Genomic DNA, 18,911 nt, shown 5'->3' with positions numbered 1-18,911 from the left:
GGCAGAATTGGTGAGAAACAATAGGGATTCAGTCTTGAGATTGATGAGAGTAGGATATCCAAATAAAAATCCCAGCAGTTGAATATGACTGTGCATCTCAGAGGAGTTCTGATCTGGAAATGGAGGCTAAGCCATCTCTTCCATGTAGCTGGTCATTGAAACGATGGAAGTGAACAAAATCTCCCAGCAGAGTTGTAAGCCAAGGCCTGCGGAGCACCAGCCTTAAAGTATAAATTGAGAAGAAAAAGTCATGAAGGAGACTCAAGATGAAATGCTATGACGTGCCAATAAGGGAAAATTTTTAAAGAGAACGCTGGCCAAGTGAGGACATCCCAGATACCTGACTAACTGAGAGGATAACAAATGTGAGTGTGAGAAGAGTAGAACCAAACTCCCCAACAACCTCTAAGTACCTCCTGTGTGGCAGACATTTCATGCCTCACTTCATCTTCAAAGCAACCTTTCAAGACAGGTGACAGTATATCCTTTTAAAGGTAAGGGAAAAGACCAAAGTTCCCTGGGGATGGGCTATGTCATATTGTGTTTATCTAGTCCCTGGAGGACTGCCTTCCACCGATTTGTTTAAAGAATGAACATTTTTACAATTTTGTAATAGTGTACCTGGAACTAACTGGACTGGTTACTCTCAAACTCACATATGATTTGGGGGGCAAGGTTCTGCTTCAGGGACACAGCAGGCCTATTTCCTGGGGCACATCCCTGGATTTCATGCTGTTATTTCAACTCATTAACAGCATCTTCTCACCTCATCTAACAGCATTTCTTCTGCTTACCTTTCAGCAAAACATATCAGTCAGAGAAAGGGCAGTCAAGGAAACCATATTTTCATATCACCAAAGATGTCCTGAAGAACCCAAATCTTAGTTGCTGATACTTTACAAACCAGTGGAGATAAATTTCGATTAATTATCACAGAACCTTAAATTCACATCTGACTTGGAAAACATGCCAAAAGAATTTGACTATCTTTTGATGTAAACCACAAGTCATGCCACCCAGGGTATACTTAGTCACAGATCCCCCACTTCCTAAGGAGGCATTATTAGCTCCTATTGTTCAAAAGTCATTGAGGTCTTTTCTGGTTCGCTTATATGTGGAATCTAGAAAAATGGTACAGATGAACTTATTTGCAAAGCAGAAATAGAGTCACAGATGTAGAGAACTAACTTATGGTTACCAAGGAGGGAAGAGGGGATGTGATGCGTTGGGAGATTGGGACTGACATACATACACTACTATGTATAAAATAGAAAACTAATGAGAACCTACTGTATAGCACAGGGAACTCTACTCAGTGTTCTGTGGTGACCTAAATGGGAAGGAAATCTAATAAAGAGTGGATATATGTACACGTATGACTGACTCACTTTGCTGTACAGCAAGAACCTAACACAACACTGTAAAACAACTATACTCCAATAAAAATTAAAAATAAAAGTCATTGAAGTCTTTTCTCTCTGACTTAAGAGGTAACGAATGTATCTAATACTGAAGCAGACAACACTCCTACCATATTTATAAGTTAGAAGAAAAACACTATTTTGACTTCTTTCTATATATTGAAAATTAGAGACAAGTATGAAAAAAAGGGTATTACAACAATTTATCTTCTACAAAGGATGCTTCAAATGCTGGACTGATGGATAGGTTTGGGCCAAAGAGAATGAATCAACTATGGAATGGCCCTGCTTTCCACAAATGCTCTGGAATTTCTAAGCTGCAACACACAGTGAGCAGAAGGGAAGTTATTTACATAGTCTCAGTTCCCCTCTTGGGCCTGAACCATACAGGATATTTCATTTAATCACAAGAACCACAGGAGATATTCTTCCTGATTTTCAGGTCACTGAGGCTCTGAGAAGTTAAGAAGCTTGTGGAGTTTACACAGCTAGCAAGCATGATGGGTTTCGATTTAAATTCAGATCTAACACCATAGGTTGTGTTAATATCTGATGTACCATGTTTCTACCCCCAAAATGACTCCATATAAAGAAAAATTTTAAAATAACAAAAAATCGTTTATATGTGCCCTCTTTATTTTCGAGGTAGAATCAGTCACTCATTTTTTCTGTGTTCATATAGCATATTAATTTGTTTTTTTATAATACTGCATTATAATTATTTGGTCTGTCTGCTTAGGTAGAATACAGACTTCTCAAAGACAAGAATTTTAGTTTCCAAATATCTGAAGCTCTATCAACAATATAGTAAATGCTGGTTGAAGAATAAATAAATGAATACTTTAGCAGATGTAGTTTTAAGATTCCTATTACAGGACACAATTATTTGTGAATTATAAAAAGAAAACAAAAGATTATAATATTCAAGAAAATATACTCTCACCATCTCTTATGAAACTCCCATTTTATTGCTTACATTTTTCTTTTTAGATTAAAATCAATCTCCTGATAACTTTTCACTCAAGAAAGGTTTAAAGTAGTTCAAACGCAAATGTTTGAGCTTCCACTTTCACTTGAAACTCCATTTTTCCTCGTTCAAATGTACATTAAAGTCCATCTATTTCACTTTATAGGTAATTAGAATGAAGGCAGTTATCTGGCATGCCCAAAGTTCCATGGTGGAGACAGATCTTGAAAGTAATTATCCTGATTCCTGGGTCAATATTCTTCCCAGCACTCTAATCTCATCTTTCAAAAGAGTGAATCATGAAACTGAACATTTCCTCATTCATTCAATGACTTTCACCCAATTAACACAAATGACTAAAATACACTCATCTTGAAACATTCCAATGAGATAAGCATATTATCTTTCAATAGTTTTTTGGATTATGTTCTGAGCCCTACTGAGGATGCAGAGAGAGGAGAAGGCTCACATTAGTGAGTTAGTATTTTGGTCCACTCATGCTGCCTGCTGAGGACCTCAGAGAGAGTAAAGCATCACCTCTGGTTCAGACTTACAACATAAGAGAGCATAAATCCTTATCCTTTTCTTCTTATTTCCTGTCACCTTTATTATTCTCTGCATTTACCACCATCTGGCCTGATTGTTGTGCCATGTTTCCTGATTGCATGGTAATTTTTTACACTAGGAGAGCTTGTTGGGATAAAATATGAGAATGGAACAGATTCAGAAATATTGCACTTATGAAATTAAATTAATTAAATATGATTAACAAATATCATACCATCAGCCTGGCCTGCCCAAGAACTCTAGATCAGAGTATAAAGCAAAGGCCTCAACTGGGTACCAGTAGATTAAATAGTCTGATGAGTTTTATGATTCTTGAGATGGATGCAATTACTTTAGCACAGAGTTGCTTTGGACTTTTATCCTTGAGTGGTAGTGAATTTCACTAACTTTGATTTGTTGACTTATATTACCCCCAAACAAGCTTTAAAGAGTCAGCCCCGGGCATTTCAGGTGTTTTACAACTGAAGGGTAGCCCAGGTGACCTAGAGTCAGAAAATGAGGGTTCTACCCTCAGCTCTAAAACTTATTGTGTGAGTGGACAAGTCACTTTAACTCATTAAGCCTTTGCTGCCTTGGCTTGAGAATAAACAGAACTGCCCTGCCTACTTGACAGGATTTTTATAAAGAACAAGGGAGATCATGTCTATGAAAATATTTTATAGTGTTAGATATATATATATAAAACAGTAAACATTTTTGTTTTTATCATGACAATAATAAATAATTACACCATTAGACAGGCTAAGAGTTTTGTCCTATTTTTCCTTTTCTGTTAATATTTACTGAGCTAATACATGCTAGAGTAGTACTGGTATTAATGCTCAATAATGATACCTATTAAGATTATTATTGCAAGGGCATATTTTCCAAAATATTTTCTATTATCTCTTATAAATACAATAGAAGAAGTGACCCACTGGGGATTAAGGTAAAGCAGTTATAGAGGTAAGAATGATCTGCCCAGCCAATATAATTGCCTATTTCCCACCCCTACTTTAAGTTAGTAGAAAAGGGAAGAGTAAGAAGAGATGAAGCTGGGAGCATTAACCTAAAAGAAGAGTAGCTTAAAAATAAAGGACTGGTATGGAGTCTCCAAAAGAAGTTCACACACCCACAGTTCCTTTTACCTGAAGATGACATAAAAAGCTTAAAATTCTGGATTTCCTTCTCTTCACTGAGGATTTTCTGTGTAACCTTAAAATAAGCCATTGAACCTCTTGGTCTTCCCAGGTAAAAATCTGATACCTTCCACCTGTCCAAGATGGACTGATTTTACGTTTATCAAGACATATCAAAATATAGCTTATTTTAAGTTCTTCAAAAGAAGCAAGATGCTATCAAACCCAGACAAACCAGCTGTCTTCTTTCTTTCTCTTTTTTTTCTCTCTCTCTCCCTCCCTACCTACCTGCCTACCTACCTAATTACTCACCCATACACATTTTGGTTGTGGTAATAATGATGTGGGAAGGATCCATTTATTAATAAAATTAAAATTCTTAGTCAGAAAATGGAAAATTATTGACATTATAACTAGGGTTTAGAATAGATCACATGAGAATTTCTTAAGAGAGCTGTCTTCACATTAATCATCATCATCTTCATCTATCATTACTCTCCCTTTTATTTTGACAGATGTGGAAATATTTTATTGGTCTGTGAGGCAGTGCAATAATATTCCAGGAATTTATCAGGAAAACAGAACTCCATTTGCTCTGTTCTTTCTCTCTTGTGAATAGAGAACAATCTATTCAGCTGCATGCTTGAAATTAAGTGATCAGAGTCATAACAGAAAATTGCCTCTTCTAAAAGTTAAATGTAGTGTCTGAAGTATGTAATGGTTTTAAGGTCTTAGAAGTCCTATGCATGATAGGATAGAAGAGGATGATAAGGTATGGGTTAGGATATAAACATAAGTTATACAAATAAAAGATACTTAAATACACTCACACCACATATATTTTTTTTTTCACAGTAGAGAATGAAAAAACTAAATATTCCAAGAAGTAAATCTATTTCCTTAACTGAGACAGAACATTAAATAATTCATGGAGATAGAAATAAAGATCCCATGAGGGAGAAAAAAGAAAACTAAACATGGTAAGATTACATAATACAATTGTAAGGATGATTTCTCTTTCAGTATTTTCCCATATGATCTTTCTATGAACTTTTCTTGGCAAAAAATAGAATTCAAAATACCTCATATTTCAGGTTCACACAAACCTAGGGTGAAAGATGGATTTCATAAAAACATTTCAACTTCTACAGTTTATTAAGTAGAACAAACAAAAAATATTTTCAGAAATAGGGCATATTTTAATTTAGGTTGATAAATTAGATTTTCACATAGGGTTATTACTGCATTGCATTATTTGAAAGCTTGGTGCTAGCCTTGTTACAATTCCATATCATCACCACACTGAGGACAGTGGACGTGCCTCAGAAAAGTCACGGTGTGCAACATCCAGAAACAAAAATGCTGGGCACCATATCAACAGATGGGCCTAAATAGAGCTGATAAAGGTGAGGAAAAAGTGAAAATAAATGTTAGAGGGAAGGAGGAGAGAACCAATATTAAAAATGTAGTCCAGGAAGCTGAAGTCCAACAAGAATTACCATCAAAGTCAAATTCACAAACAGCGTGGATGTATTCAAGATGGAGTTTCTTAGCAAATTACAATTTAATCTAATTGGTCACTGGGCCCTAGCCATTATTTTAACTAATTCACTCTTCTCAAATTACCATGGAATAATTCATTATAACCCAAGTAATTATAAAGGAAAATATCAAGAGTCCCAAATACAAATGGTTTACTAGGTAAGTTTTAATTTTACATAATTTGTATTTTTCTAATGAATAGCTTTAACCAACAGGTAGTGGGGGAAAAGCTTCTAAGATTTAGGAGCTTTTCACCCAACAAACAGATTCTCAGCAAAAATCTTGGCTTTTCTCTAACCCACATTCTATCACCTAGGATCTTAAAAGTCCTCCATTGATATAGTCCTACACAGACCTTATGAAAATTTGAAATTCTGTATTAAACTGTGAGTTTATTTAATGTGTTGTTTCCTCCACCAGCCAGTATGCTCTGTAGGGCCAAGGACCATGTCTACTTTATTCACTGCTATGTATCTAGTACAAAATAGACCATCAAAAATGGGTTTAATATTGAATGAATGAAATGTGGTAGAACCCCCCACTATTCACCCTGCTCCACCCACAACACACATATAACTTTGGGAATTAGTCTGAAAACTAGAAAACAGGGAACTTGTGTGTCTTCCCTACTTCTCTGCTCCCACTCGATCCCTGGCCCACTGTACCCTGGTTGTAAAAAACATACTTCTATTAATGTTATTATCACATTGCATTGTAACTGACTGCCCTAAAAGGAAATGAACTAGTTATCTGTGTGTCCATTAATTTCTAATAATGCCAGGTGATTTCCTTTTGTTTTACCTTTTAATGTGAATCAGGGAATAGCTTATGAAAATGATATATTCAGTAGCTCAGAATATAAGGACATATTGGATGGCATAAAAGAGAAATTTTGTGAAATCAAATAAAGTCAATAATTACAACAAACAAAATGTCACTTCCTTCTAGTTACAATTTTACAGGATTTAAAAAATTGTAAGGTTAAGTATCTTCCAAAAGGAGAATTCTACACATTTAATAAAAACAAATCACCAAGAGTCCTACTCTTTTTTTTCCATATAAAATAATTCCTTCACAATCTTTTCAGTAAAAAGCCAGAAAGAAATACATACATGATGGTGTTAATGCCTGAGAGCTGTTGGAACATTTGTAGGCCACAACCCACAATTAAAGCTCGGCGAGTTGGGGGATAACTCAGCATTCTGCAGATCACAGGTCCAGCTTTTATAAAAAAGAAAGAAAAAGAAGGACATGTCTATTATTTTTAGCTCCCAGAGTAATTATTCCCATTAGGATAAATTTCCCCAAATCTCTGTGAAATCAACATGACTGGACATTTAAAAATAGAACATATGTATTTTTATAGAAACCTGGGCACAATATATTTTTGAAAACAGTACATATTTGAGTTAAAACTATAAAGTCAACATGAGAGAATTCAAGTTAAAGCGATTTATGGATACTAGAAAGATCTACATAACTGTTAACTGTCACAAATTATTCTTCCTTAAATCCCTATGAGCTGTATTAACCACTCTTTGTTCTTCTGCTTCCTGGGCAATTAATTACTATTTAAAATCCATTCAATGTGGGATTATTTACAAAGTCACTGGAAAAATTGCTTTAATCAACTGAAAGAATGGCATTCATTAAAAACAATGAAACAAGTAACAGGATTCATTACAATTTATTTGGCTAAAGTAACAATATTCATTCCAATATATTTAATTCAAGTTAAGGAATTTGGGGGTGATATCAGACTTGGTTATGACTGCAATGGATATTATTAATAAAAATTACCCAAAAGGTAAAAAGAAGATGAAATTTAATGTCTATTTTATATAGGCATATATGTATGATATTTCTAGATATTTTTAATAGTTCCCTAAGAGGTATTCAATGATCATTTCAAAATATAAATGGGCTTTCAAAATGGTGCAGATCCCTTGGTCCCTATATCAGAACTCTAGACCACTTCTGAAAAGCTGTAGATCTGAACCACTGAGGCCTTAAGATGACTAACCAATTGATGCCTGTTGTCTGAGCATAATTACCTAAAGTGCCCCTTCTATTCTCAGAAGCGCTTGTTACGCCTTCACCTTAGCCTTAAGAGGCATTCTATATAGTGTCCTTATGAGACCAGAGTTGACTCCTAGGACCTATGGTATAGCCTGGGATCACTGGGATGTTAACTGCTTCATTAGCAGCATTTTTCCTGGAGGCAATTTTCATTAGTGAACCCTAAACCAAGTCCAGTAAATTGAATTCTGAGGAAATTTCACCATTTCAGAATCTTTTGGAAATCTAATATTCCAGTTCACAGAAATGGGATATGGACTAGAACGTGCTATTGTCTCAGCAATAAAAGTTAATACAGGATGTTAAGCCAGGGGATTAATGAGAACTGAACATTACTGGGGTGAGGATATTCATCTCTACACAGGTATGATTACAATCACATGAAGACTTGATTTACTGCAAACAATTTTGTCTCTAAATGCTAAGACTGGACACACCCATTTAGAAAGCAGGCTGAGAGTATTATAAATGTCAAAATGTTTTAGATTCAAGTAAAGCGGTATTAAAACCTAGTATATCAGTAAGATTATATGAAATAGGTAGACTTTGTGACAATATTGAAATATATCTGGGTCAGTTCTCTGAAAGATAAGCAGACTCATCTGCAAATTTAGATATCTATGAATGAGCCACAAAATAAGAAATGTGCACAGCATCATATAAACATCTACCTATTTCCAAAATCAAAAAAATTCAAATAAAAGATGATAATTTACCTTATATACCATGGAAAAATTTTAAAATGACATCTATGATGTTGTAACAAAACAAAACAAAACAAAAAACACCCAAACCCTTTTTTAGCTTTTAAGAAACTCCACAGATGACAAACTGGCCTTCTGCAAGAAATCTAACATAATCTTTGGATAGCTGTATCTACTTTCACTATTAAACTGTTCCATGGTTTGACAGACAGATTAGGTAATACTGATTTTGGAGGGCAGAAAAACAAAGAGAAAATTATGACAAATTTGGATTAAAGTTTGACATGCCAAAATATCAAGAGATATATTATCACATAAACATGACATATTTATCCGATTATCACATAAACATCACATATTTATTTCCTAGTTTTAAAAAATCTGGGCTTTGAAAAAAGGAGCTGGAGGAATCAGGCTCCCTGACTTCAGACTACACTACAAAGCTACAGTAGGCAAAACAGTATGGAACTGGCACAAAAACTGAAATACATATCAGTGGAACAGGACAGAAAGTCCACAGAAAAATCCAAGCACCTATGGTCACCTAGTCTATGATAAAGGAGGCAAGAATATACAATGGAGAAAAGACAAGTCTTTTCAATCAGTGGTGCTGGGAAAACTGGATAGCTACCTGTAAAAGAGTGAAATTAGAACACTCCCTAACACTGTACACAAAATAAAGTCAAAATGGATTAAAGACCTAAATGTAAGGCCAGATATTATAAAACTCTTAGAGGAAAACATAGGCAGGACACTCTTTGACATAAATTGCAGCAAGTTCTTTTTTAATCCACCTTCTAGAGTAATAAAAATAAAAATAACAAATGGGACCTGATTAAACTTAAAAGCTTTAGCACAGCAAAGGAAACCATAAACAAAATGAAAAGGCAACCCACATAATGAGAGAAGATATTTGCAAAAGAAGCAGCTTACAAGGGTTTAATCTCCAAAATATACAAATAGCTCATGCAGCTCAATATCAAAAAAAACCCAAACAACTCATCAAAAAGTGGGCGGAAGATCTAAATAGACATTTCTCCAAAGACATACAGATGGCCAAAAAGCACATGAAAAGATGCTCAACATCACTAATTATTAGAGAAATGCAAAATCAAAACTACAGTGAAGTATCACCTCACACCGGTCAGAATGGCCAACATCAAAAAATCTACAAACAATAAATGCTGGAGAGGGTATGGAGAAAAGGGAGCCCTCCTATGCTGTTGGTGGCAATGTAAATTGGTACAACCATTATGGAGAATAGTATGGAGCTTCCTTAAAAAACTAAAAATAGAGCTACCATATGATCCTGCAATCCCACTCCTGGGCATATATCTGGAGAAAACCATAATTTGAAAACACACATGCACCCCAATGTTAACTGCAGCACTATTTACAATAGCCAGGACATGGAAGCAACCTAAATGTTCACTGACAGAGGAATGGATAAAGAAGATGTGGTACATATATACAATGGAATATTACTCAGCCATAAAACAGAATGAAATAATGACATTTGCAGCAACATGGATGGACCTAGAGATTGTCATACTGAGTGAAGTGAGACAGAGAAACACAAATATCTTATGATATCACTTATATGTGCAATCTAAAAGAAAATGGTACAAATGAACTAATTAACAAAACAGAAATACAGTCTCAGATGTAGAAAACAAACTTATGGTTACCGGGGGGAAAGCAGTGGGGGAGGGGAGGGATATACTGGGAGATTGGGATTGACATATACACACTACTATATATAAAATAGGTAACTAAGAAGGACCTACTGAATAGTAGAGGGAACTCTTCTCAATACTCTGTAATGACCCATATGGGAAAAGAATCTAAAAAAGAGTGGATATATGTATATGTGTAACTGATTCATTTTGCTGTACAGCAGAAACTAATCTAGGATTTGGACTTTCTTTTGGATTTCCTGTAAAAAATAAACAACGGTAGTTCCTTTATAAGACTGGATTGTTTTTTTAAAGGTAAATTTTGGTCACAGCAGCTGCATATCTGATTATACATGAACAAAAGTAAAAAATTTCCTTTTATTAAAATCATAAACCTAGCTTTATTAGGCAGTAAAACTAACTTAACAAATGCAAACTATTAATCTTAATATCACAGAAGCTATGAGGCAAAGACAAATTCAAATACATGAATTGGTTGAATGTTCATAAGTGAAAATTTAAAATGTCATGCTCTAATTACATTTCTTTTGATTTTTGTAATTAAAAATATTTTTATGTATACAACCATTTCACACCTTATTTTTAACAAAACATGTGTCTTTGAAATACAGAAATTCCCACACAATAAAAACTAAAACCTCTAGATAACAAAAGTAGAATGGAAATGCAGAGCTCAAAATATAACACATGATAAAACAATAGAGGCAAAAACTGCAAATGGGTTCATCTTTTCTGTCATTCTGGACACCTCATACTAAGTAACTTTCACAACGGTTGTCCAGGTGTGGCAGGTGCTCTGGTGGCTCTGGTGGCAGGGCTGAAAAGGACAGTGCAACAAGTGCAACCACTCCTGTGGACAGGATGTCTGTGAGGAAGCTGAGTCTACAAAAGTTTCTCCAGGTATGATTAAAAATGTACTAGAACACACTTTGTATAAAAGTCCAGCTCTTGACTTCCACTTCCAGCCAAGATGGAGTAACAGTTATCAGATTTACCGCCAACATGAAACAACTAAAAAGTCAGGCAAAAATGCATGAAACAGTAGTTCTCATGACAATGGGACAAAGAATAGTGACCCCTGATATTCAGGAAGCAAATGAGATGAATCCTCCAAATGCCCCAGCCTAAGCCTGGAAAAAAGCATCCAGGCTATGGCACAGGGAGGGGAAAGCAGGTAGATACTGGTGGTCTCCTTGAGTTGAAAAGATGCAGCTCAGGATCCAGGTGGCTAGAGTTCACAGGGCAGTGTGCTGGAGAGGAGAGAGACTCATGGAGAGGACACTGGAGATCTGCAGGGCTCCTTGACTTTTCAGTTGAATACTGATCAGTGGTTGTGTGTGAGGAAACTACCCAGTCAGGGGAAGGAGCCACAGGAAAGGATGAAAGAAATGAACCCCAGGAATTTACACAGGACTGAGAATGAAAAACCTAGAGCATAAGGAAGAATATTCAGAAGGGTTTTTACCTCAGTAATGGTATAAATTTAGTCCTGGATTAAACATTGCTTGGGCACCATCTAATCAGTTTAAATGAAAGACCCAAATGCTTCCAAGTAACTGAATAGCATCCCACAACTAAGTTCAACAGTAAGATAAAATTTTTAATGTCTGGCATACCATATAAAATATGAGGCATGCAAAAAGGCAAGAAAGTACAACTTGTAATGATGAAGGGATTAATTCAGCAAGAGGATATAACAATCCTAAATGTCTCTGCACCTAATAAAAGCTTCAAAATATGTGAAACAAAAAACACAACTGCAAGGGAAAACAGAAAAACCCACAATTATACTTGGATATTTCATCACCTCTTTCCGAGTAATAGTAAAAGTAGGCTGATAATCAGCTAAGATACAGAAGACATCAACAGCACGATCAACAAACTTGACCTGACACTTAGACAATACCCTACAGACCAAACGTTCCTTCCATGAGTAAAGGCATGGCAAATGTCTTGGAACATTTACTGAGATAGATGATATTATATTCTGAGCGCTAAATCTAGCCTCAATTAATTTAAAAGGATTCAAGTCATATAAAGAATGTTCTTTGATCGTAATAAAATTAATATACAAATCAATAAACTGAAAGATAACTGGAAAATTCCCTCCAGATCAGAAATGGAATAACATATTTCCATGGATCAAAGAAAGAATGGGAAATGAGAAAGTATTCTGAACTGAAAGAATATGAAAATGCATCATATGAAAATTTGTGGAATGGAGCTAAAGTATAACAGGAAAATTTATAGCAATGACCTTGGCTTCCACCTTACAAAACCAGAAGAAGAGTGACAAAGGAAACCTCAAAAAAGCACAAGATAAAATAATAAAGATCAGAATGGAAATCCACTAAATAGATAAGGAGACAATTGAGGAAAAAAATTAATGAAACCAAAATCTGGCTCTTTGAAGATATCAATAAAATTGATAAACTTTGAGCAAGACTATGGAAGGCTGAATAATGGCCCCTCAAAAGATACATACCTGCTAATCCCTGGAACTTATTAATGTTACCTTAGATGTCAAAAAAAAAGACTGTGCAGATGTGATTAAGTTAAGGATTTTTGATGTGGGAAGATTATCCTGGATTATCTGGGTTGGCCCTAAATGCAATCACATGTATCCCTATAAGAGGGAGGCAGAGGGAGATTCAGGACAGAATGGGAGAAGGCAATGTGACCATGAATGCAGATACTGAATTGATGTAGCCATAAGCCAAGGAATAATGGAGGGAGGGAGGCAGGGAGAAAGGGAGAGAGGGAGGGAGGGAGGGAAGGAGGGAGGGAGGGAGGGAGGGAAAAAGGGAGGAAGGGAGAAAGGGAGAGAGGGAAGGAGGGAGGGAGGGAGAAAGGGAGAGAGGGAAGAAGGGAGGGAGGAGGGGGGAGGGGGGGAGGGAGAGGTCTGTTTTCTTCTTCATGAGAGGGTTTCACTCTCATGACCTCATCTAAACCAATTATCTCCCAAAAGCTCCATCTCCAAACACCATCACTTTGGGCATTAAGGCTTCAACATATGAATTTTGGGGAGACACAAACATTCAGTCCATAACACCAAGAGTATTAGGTATCTGTTCAAATCTCAATGAATTTTCTAATATTTTGATACCTCTTCATGCCTTATGAACCATTTTTCATCATCATAAGAGTGCTACCAAGTAAGAAAGAACAGGTAATATTATTGAGGAAAGAAGTAGATAGAGATCAGGTAACTCTCCAAAGGTCACAAGTATGTAGAGCTAGGACTTGAGCTAACTTCTGTTCATGCCATAAATGACAAGAAATTTTATATGTATACTTAAATGAGCTGATTTTCCTTAGCATAAAAAGAAAATCAGGGCTTCCCTGGTGGCTCAGTGGTTGAGAGTCCGCTTGCCGATGCAGGGGACACGGGTTTGCGCCCCAGTCCAGGAAGTTCCCACATGCTGCAGAGTGGCTAGGCCCATGAGCGATGGCCGCTGAGCCTGCGCGTTCGGAGCCTGTGCTCCACAATGGGAAAGGCCACATCAGTGAGAGGCCCGCGTACCGCAAAAAAAAAAAAAAAAAAAAAAAAAACCAACAATTATGAATAGTATGAGTGACAAAACTAAAGCACTTTCAAGCTACAGGAATACACATTCTCTGTGTTCATCATGACTCAATCCCTCAATCTTTTTTTTTCTCTTATCTTTCTTATGGCCTCACTTGCCACTACTGCCATTCTTTACTCTCGAGTTATCTATCTCAAATCATTCATTTCAATCTGTTCTCTTCTCCAATCCTATATCCAGGGAGTTGAACATTGTTTACAAATAATTAGGAAAATAGACCTGATTTCATGGCAAATTAAGGGTTTCTGTGAGTCAGGCCCTCCATGCTACCTGAGGAGCACTATTCATCTCGAGTTGGCTCTCAATTACATTCTCAACAACATCCATTTCAAACACTCCCTCCTTCTTCCTCCTCCTTGGACTTCCATTGTTCTCTGCAGCCTCTCAGACCAAGTATTCCCTAGCTCACTTAGCATACTTGAAGCACCGACCATCAGCCTACTCTTTGCTAGGTACAGAAACATGAAGAGGCCCTGCCCTGCAAGAACTCATAATATGAGTGGGGAGGGAATCACACACAGAAACAAAACGAGTTGCACCACAAAAGTCTAAGGGCTCTGACAGAGGTACATGTAAAGTATTATCAGACTGAGGAATAGGGAAGAACCCAGAAAGGGTATGCCAGCTTAAGGTCATATAAAAGAGAAGTCGTCATTTCTCACCCCAAACCCTATGGTACCTAATTTCACATTAAGTCAGGATAAAAAAAATGTGGCATTTGGCTATTCATTCCCTCTTCCTAATTTCCATATCCAATGAGTTGCCAAATTCTAATGAAAATTAATGTATATATACCTGACTTCTTTCCACAAAATGTCAGAAAAACTTCTCTCGCTTTTGCATACGTGCCCTCCCCAGCTCTCTACCGCCCTGCTGGGCTCTCATCTGGGGGCTCTCATCTGTGTCCTTGGTGAGACTACATGGCAGTGGACAGTAGTTGTGCAGGCCGCCGTTGAAATTCCAGCTCCCCCGCTCAGCTGCCATGAGGTCTTGTGCATGTTATTCAATCTTGCTAATATGAAGATTAGAGATAGTAAACTTCCAGGCATACACTATGCGTAATGGTTAATTTGTGTGTCAGCTTTACTGGGTTACAGAGTGCCCAGATATTTGATTAAACATTACTTCTGGATATGTCTATGAGGGTATCTGGATAAGACTAACATTTGAATAGGTAGACTGAGTAAAGCAGATTGCCCTCCCCAATGTGGATGGGCCTCATCCAATCCATGAGGACCTAAAATACAACAAAAAGAGGAAGACGGGAAGGTCTGTTCTCTCAGCCTGCCTATTATAGAGCTGGGACATTGGTTTTCTCCTGCCCTCTCACTGGGACTTTCACCATCAGCTCTCCTGGGTCTCCAGCTTGCCAAGGGCAGAGTAGACTGTCTTCTCAGCCTCCATTATCATGTGAGCCCATTCCCCACAATAAATAAATCTCATAGGATATATATATATATATTATATACATATACATATTAGATATAAATATAGATATAGATACAGATATAGATATAGACATAGATGTCCTATTGGTTCTATTTCTTTGGAAAACCCTGACTAATACTAACTCACACGTTATGTATTCAATAACAATGCCTTGTTTGTGTATGGTCTCCACATCTCCTGTCTCTACTGAATCAATCCAGCCTCTCCACATTGCTTCCATCCTGTCTACTAAAGCATAACACTGATCACTTTCTTCACTGACCTGCTCAAAACTTTTGATAACAGACCCATCAGGGTCTACTTCATGAAAGGCACACTCCTGCCTTTCAAGACTTATCTCACACTACTTCTTCTCTAACACACGTGGCTTCAACAATCTTTGGGTCGCCTGTTTTACACAAAGAAGCCTCATATTTTTACATTTCTGTCTCGTATAATGTTCCTGTCCTATGAGGTCGCCCCTGTTCCCAAAAGAAGATATTCTCTCATCGGAATGATGGTGTCAGTTTCATACTTCTCTTATGTTCTCACTGATGGCTAATCTGTTTTACAGGTTACGTAGCTGATGTCTCTTCCATACTGGATTACGATCTTTATACTGGATTATGTGGGGTGAATGGCCCAGGTTTTATCTCTGTTTTATCATTTTGCTTCCCATTGTACTTAGCTTAGGGGCATGCAAATAGAAGAGATTCAATAAATATCTGTTTAATGAACATGAAGAAGAAAAGGAGGAGGAAAGGGAAGAAGGGAGAAAGAAACACTGGAGCAAATAAGAGCTATTGAGATCAAGAATGAAGCAATCTGAATACACTGCAAGTTGCTAAACAATGTTGTGATTAATTATAAACTACCATAAGATCTTGAGTACAGCCATGCTGTTTTCCTCTTCAATATGCAGCAGATGATGTTTGTGATTACAAGCTGGTGCTTGGCACATGTTCTGTTCAGAAGAACGGACTGCTGCTATTGATAAATTCAACCCCATGTGGTTCAATCATTCCTTCACAGTCTGGCATTTATGCCAACACATTCTGAAATCCTTCTAAAGAATCAATTTGCCAAGATGTTGTGTTGGGCTGATTATCTACAGCTGCCTGTTTGTGAGCTGATCATGGTACAGTATGCACTGACTCAGTAATCTAGTCATTATTATTCCAGGTTGCTAAAGTAAAGACTGTTTTCTGTGATAGGGCTTAATGCTACTAAAATACTGTTTTTCAAAAACCTACTCCTGTTACTACCAAGAATTCTTTTTAAATTCTAAAAAGATTTCCTTCATCAAATGTATCTATATAACAAAAGCCATCATAAAATATATCCCCTAGCCAAGCAATCCTCAAATGAGAGATCTCTGAACTTCATAACAGCCATGGGAGTGTGGTGTGCTGCTGAGGGGAAGAATGTTAAGAATTACTACTTTAGAAAACCTTTCTTGAGCAAAGTGAAGTATCTTTTTTTTAAATAAATGAGTAATTCTTAGTAAATAAATGAGTAGTCCTTAAACAATTATATTCTTAACATTAATACTGTCTTTAGCAAAGCAATTTTTAAATGAAAGGACACATACTTTTAACCTGATGGTATACTGACAGTATTTTCATAACAAGTTGTCATTCTTAGTGACATAAAGTTTCTCACTTACCTAACTTTTCAATAGATATTAAACACTAAGATATAAGACAGTGTATGACTTGCATCTGCTAAAGGCTATACAACCATAGGCAGTGTTGAACAGTATAAAGAGTAAGAATCTCCAAAACAGGGAAACCCAGATTCAAATCCAGCTCAGCTATGTAGAAGCTGTGTGACCTTGGGTGGGTTCCTTACCCTTTCTGAGCCTGGCATGACTCTCATGAGATAACATCTACTTCACAATTGTATTTTGATAATTAAAGGTGGTAATACATGTGAAGTATATTGCACCAAAACTCAAAAAGTGATGCTATGATTTCATCCATTAGCTCTGTAGAATTTCTCCGTAGTTGAATACAATTTGAAAGTTTTGAATAAAAACAACTGTCAATAAATTACATAGGGTTTCCCTCTATGTAAACAAAGAGATTTCATTCTTAAGGTCCCATAAAATAATTCAAAAAGCTTCATTAACATAAAAATAGATTAACTCTATACTTATAATTTCTATATCTTTTATAATTAACAGAACACTCCTACACAGATGACTGATAAACACAAGGTGATAAATCAATAGGAATTATACTTCAGGCTCCTGTAATGAATGGCAGTTCTATCAAATTCATTTATATATACTGCCAAACTATTCATACAAATACAGATAAATCAGAATGATCTTATGCCCCTGACTTCATTTTAGGTCACATGTAGCCTTCCTAGAATCTAAGTATTTCTACATTACTATCAGTTAAACATTTTAAGATATATGAACTATGTTTCTAAACATTAATCATTTGCTTGGTTAAAAAAGTATGTATTTATATGGATATTTGAATTCTATATGTATATTTGAACATATTCTATTAACATGACTTTTTTTTAGATTCAAGCATTCAACAAATAAGGACTATTGAGAATAAAGATGAAAATCTAACCATGATTCATGTATTTCATACTGTTCTTTCTTGCTATATTTAGCTTTACATGTGATAGTTACCATGAATAAAGATACCAAAAAGATAAAAACCAGGACGAATTAAAGGGCCCATGATCTTACAGTGGGGCAGAATATCTAAAATCACGTTTGTTCCACCAGATTCTGGAAGCATGACTGCTGCAAACATATGTGGTACCTTGAAATATAACATCTTAAAGGAAAGAGACTGTGTTTTCTGTCAGCGTGATTCTTGGAACACCATATTTATTTCACAAATATACATGAATGAGAAACAAAAGAGAACCAAAACAAACTTATAAGGCTATATGAAAAAAGACAAAGAAAAATAAAAATAATTGTCTCCTACCTGTGAAAAAAATATGTGATAGTTATTAAATATAGAGTAAGAAATAAAGATGTTCTGAGGTGTGGCCAAGATGGCAGAGTAGGAAGACCCTGAGCTTACCTCCTCCCATGGGAACACCAAAATCACAACTATTTACAGAGCAACTATTAAAGAGAAAGACTGGAAGACTAGAAAAAAAGATGCTCTACAACTGAAGAAATGAAGAAGAAACCACAACAAGATGGGTAAGAGGGGCAGAGGCGTATAGTCAAGACCCATACCCCAGGGTGAACATCCCACAAATGGGAGGATAATTACAATTGCAGAGGTTCTCCCCAAGAAGTGAGGGGTCTGAGGTCCACATTGGGCTCCCCAGTCAGGGAGTCCTACACTCAGAAGATGAGGCCCCAGAGTGTTTCACTTTGAAGGCCAGCAGACTTTAATTTTTGGAGAGCCAGAGGCTTGTGGGAAATAAAAGACTCCACTCTTACAGGGTGCACACAAAATCTCACACACTCTGGGACCCAGGGGAGAAACAGTAATTTGACAGGTGCCTGGGTCAGACCTACCTGCTGATCTTGGAGAGCATTCCAGAGAGGCAGGAGGCAACTGGAGCTCACACTGGGGACAAAGACCCTGGCAGCAGCCATTTCTGGGAGCTTCTTCTACCACAAGGACACTACTGCAGGCAAGCACCATTTTGGAATCCTCCCTCAGCTTATTAGATCCAGGACACGGCACCACCTACCAGCCTGTTACCACCTGTACTGGGATGCCTCAGGCCAAGCATCTACCCAGGCAAGGACACAGCATCTACCCACCCACCAGCAGACCTGTTGCCTTAAGATCCCCTGAGCCCTCA

General features: G+C 36.8%; 1 protein-coding gene across 1 annotated transcript in view; it reads right to left on the bottom strand.

Moving 5' to 3' along the window:
* The window catches only part of SLC2A13 (solute carrier family 2 member 13), a 427,342-nt gene that overhangs the window by 218,856 nt on the left and 189,575 nt on the right, over positions 1-18,911 (bottom strand). The window contains exon 4 of the mRNA XM_079938390.1: positions 6,728-6,836. Within this exon, the coding sequence (XP_079794516.1) occupies positions 6,728-6,836 (109 nt within the window). The remainder of the gene's footprint in view (positions 1-6,727; positions 6,837-18,911) is intronic.

This window comes from Stenella coeruleoalba (assembly GCF_951394435.1).
Source record: "Stenella coeruleoalba genome assembly, chromosome: 11".
NCBI classification, from domain to species: domain Eukaryota; kingdom Metazoa; phylum Chordata; class Mammalia; order Artiodactyla; family Delphinidae; genus Stenella; species Stenella coeruleoalba.
Note: the sequence above shows the minus strand (reverse complement) of the source record. Positions and strands in the feature narration are given on the sequence as shown.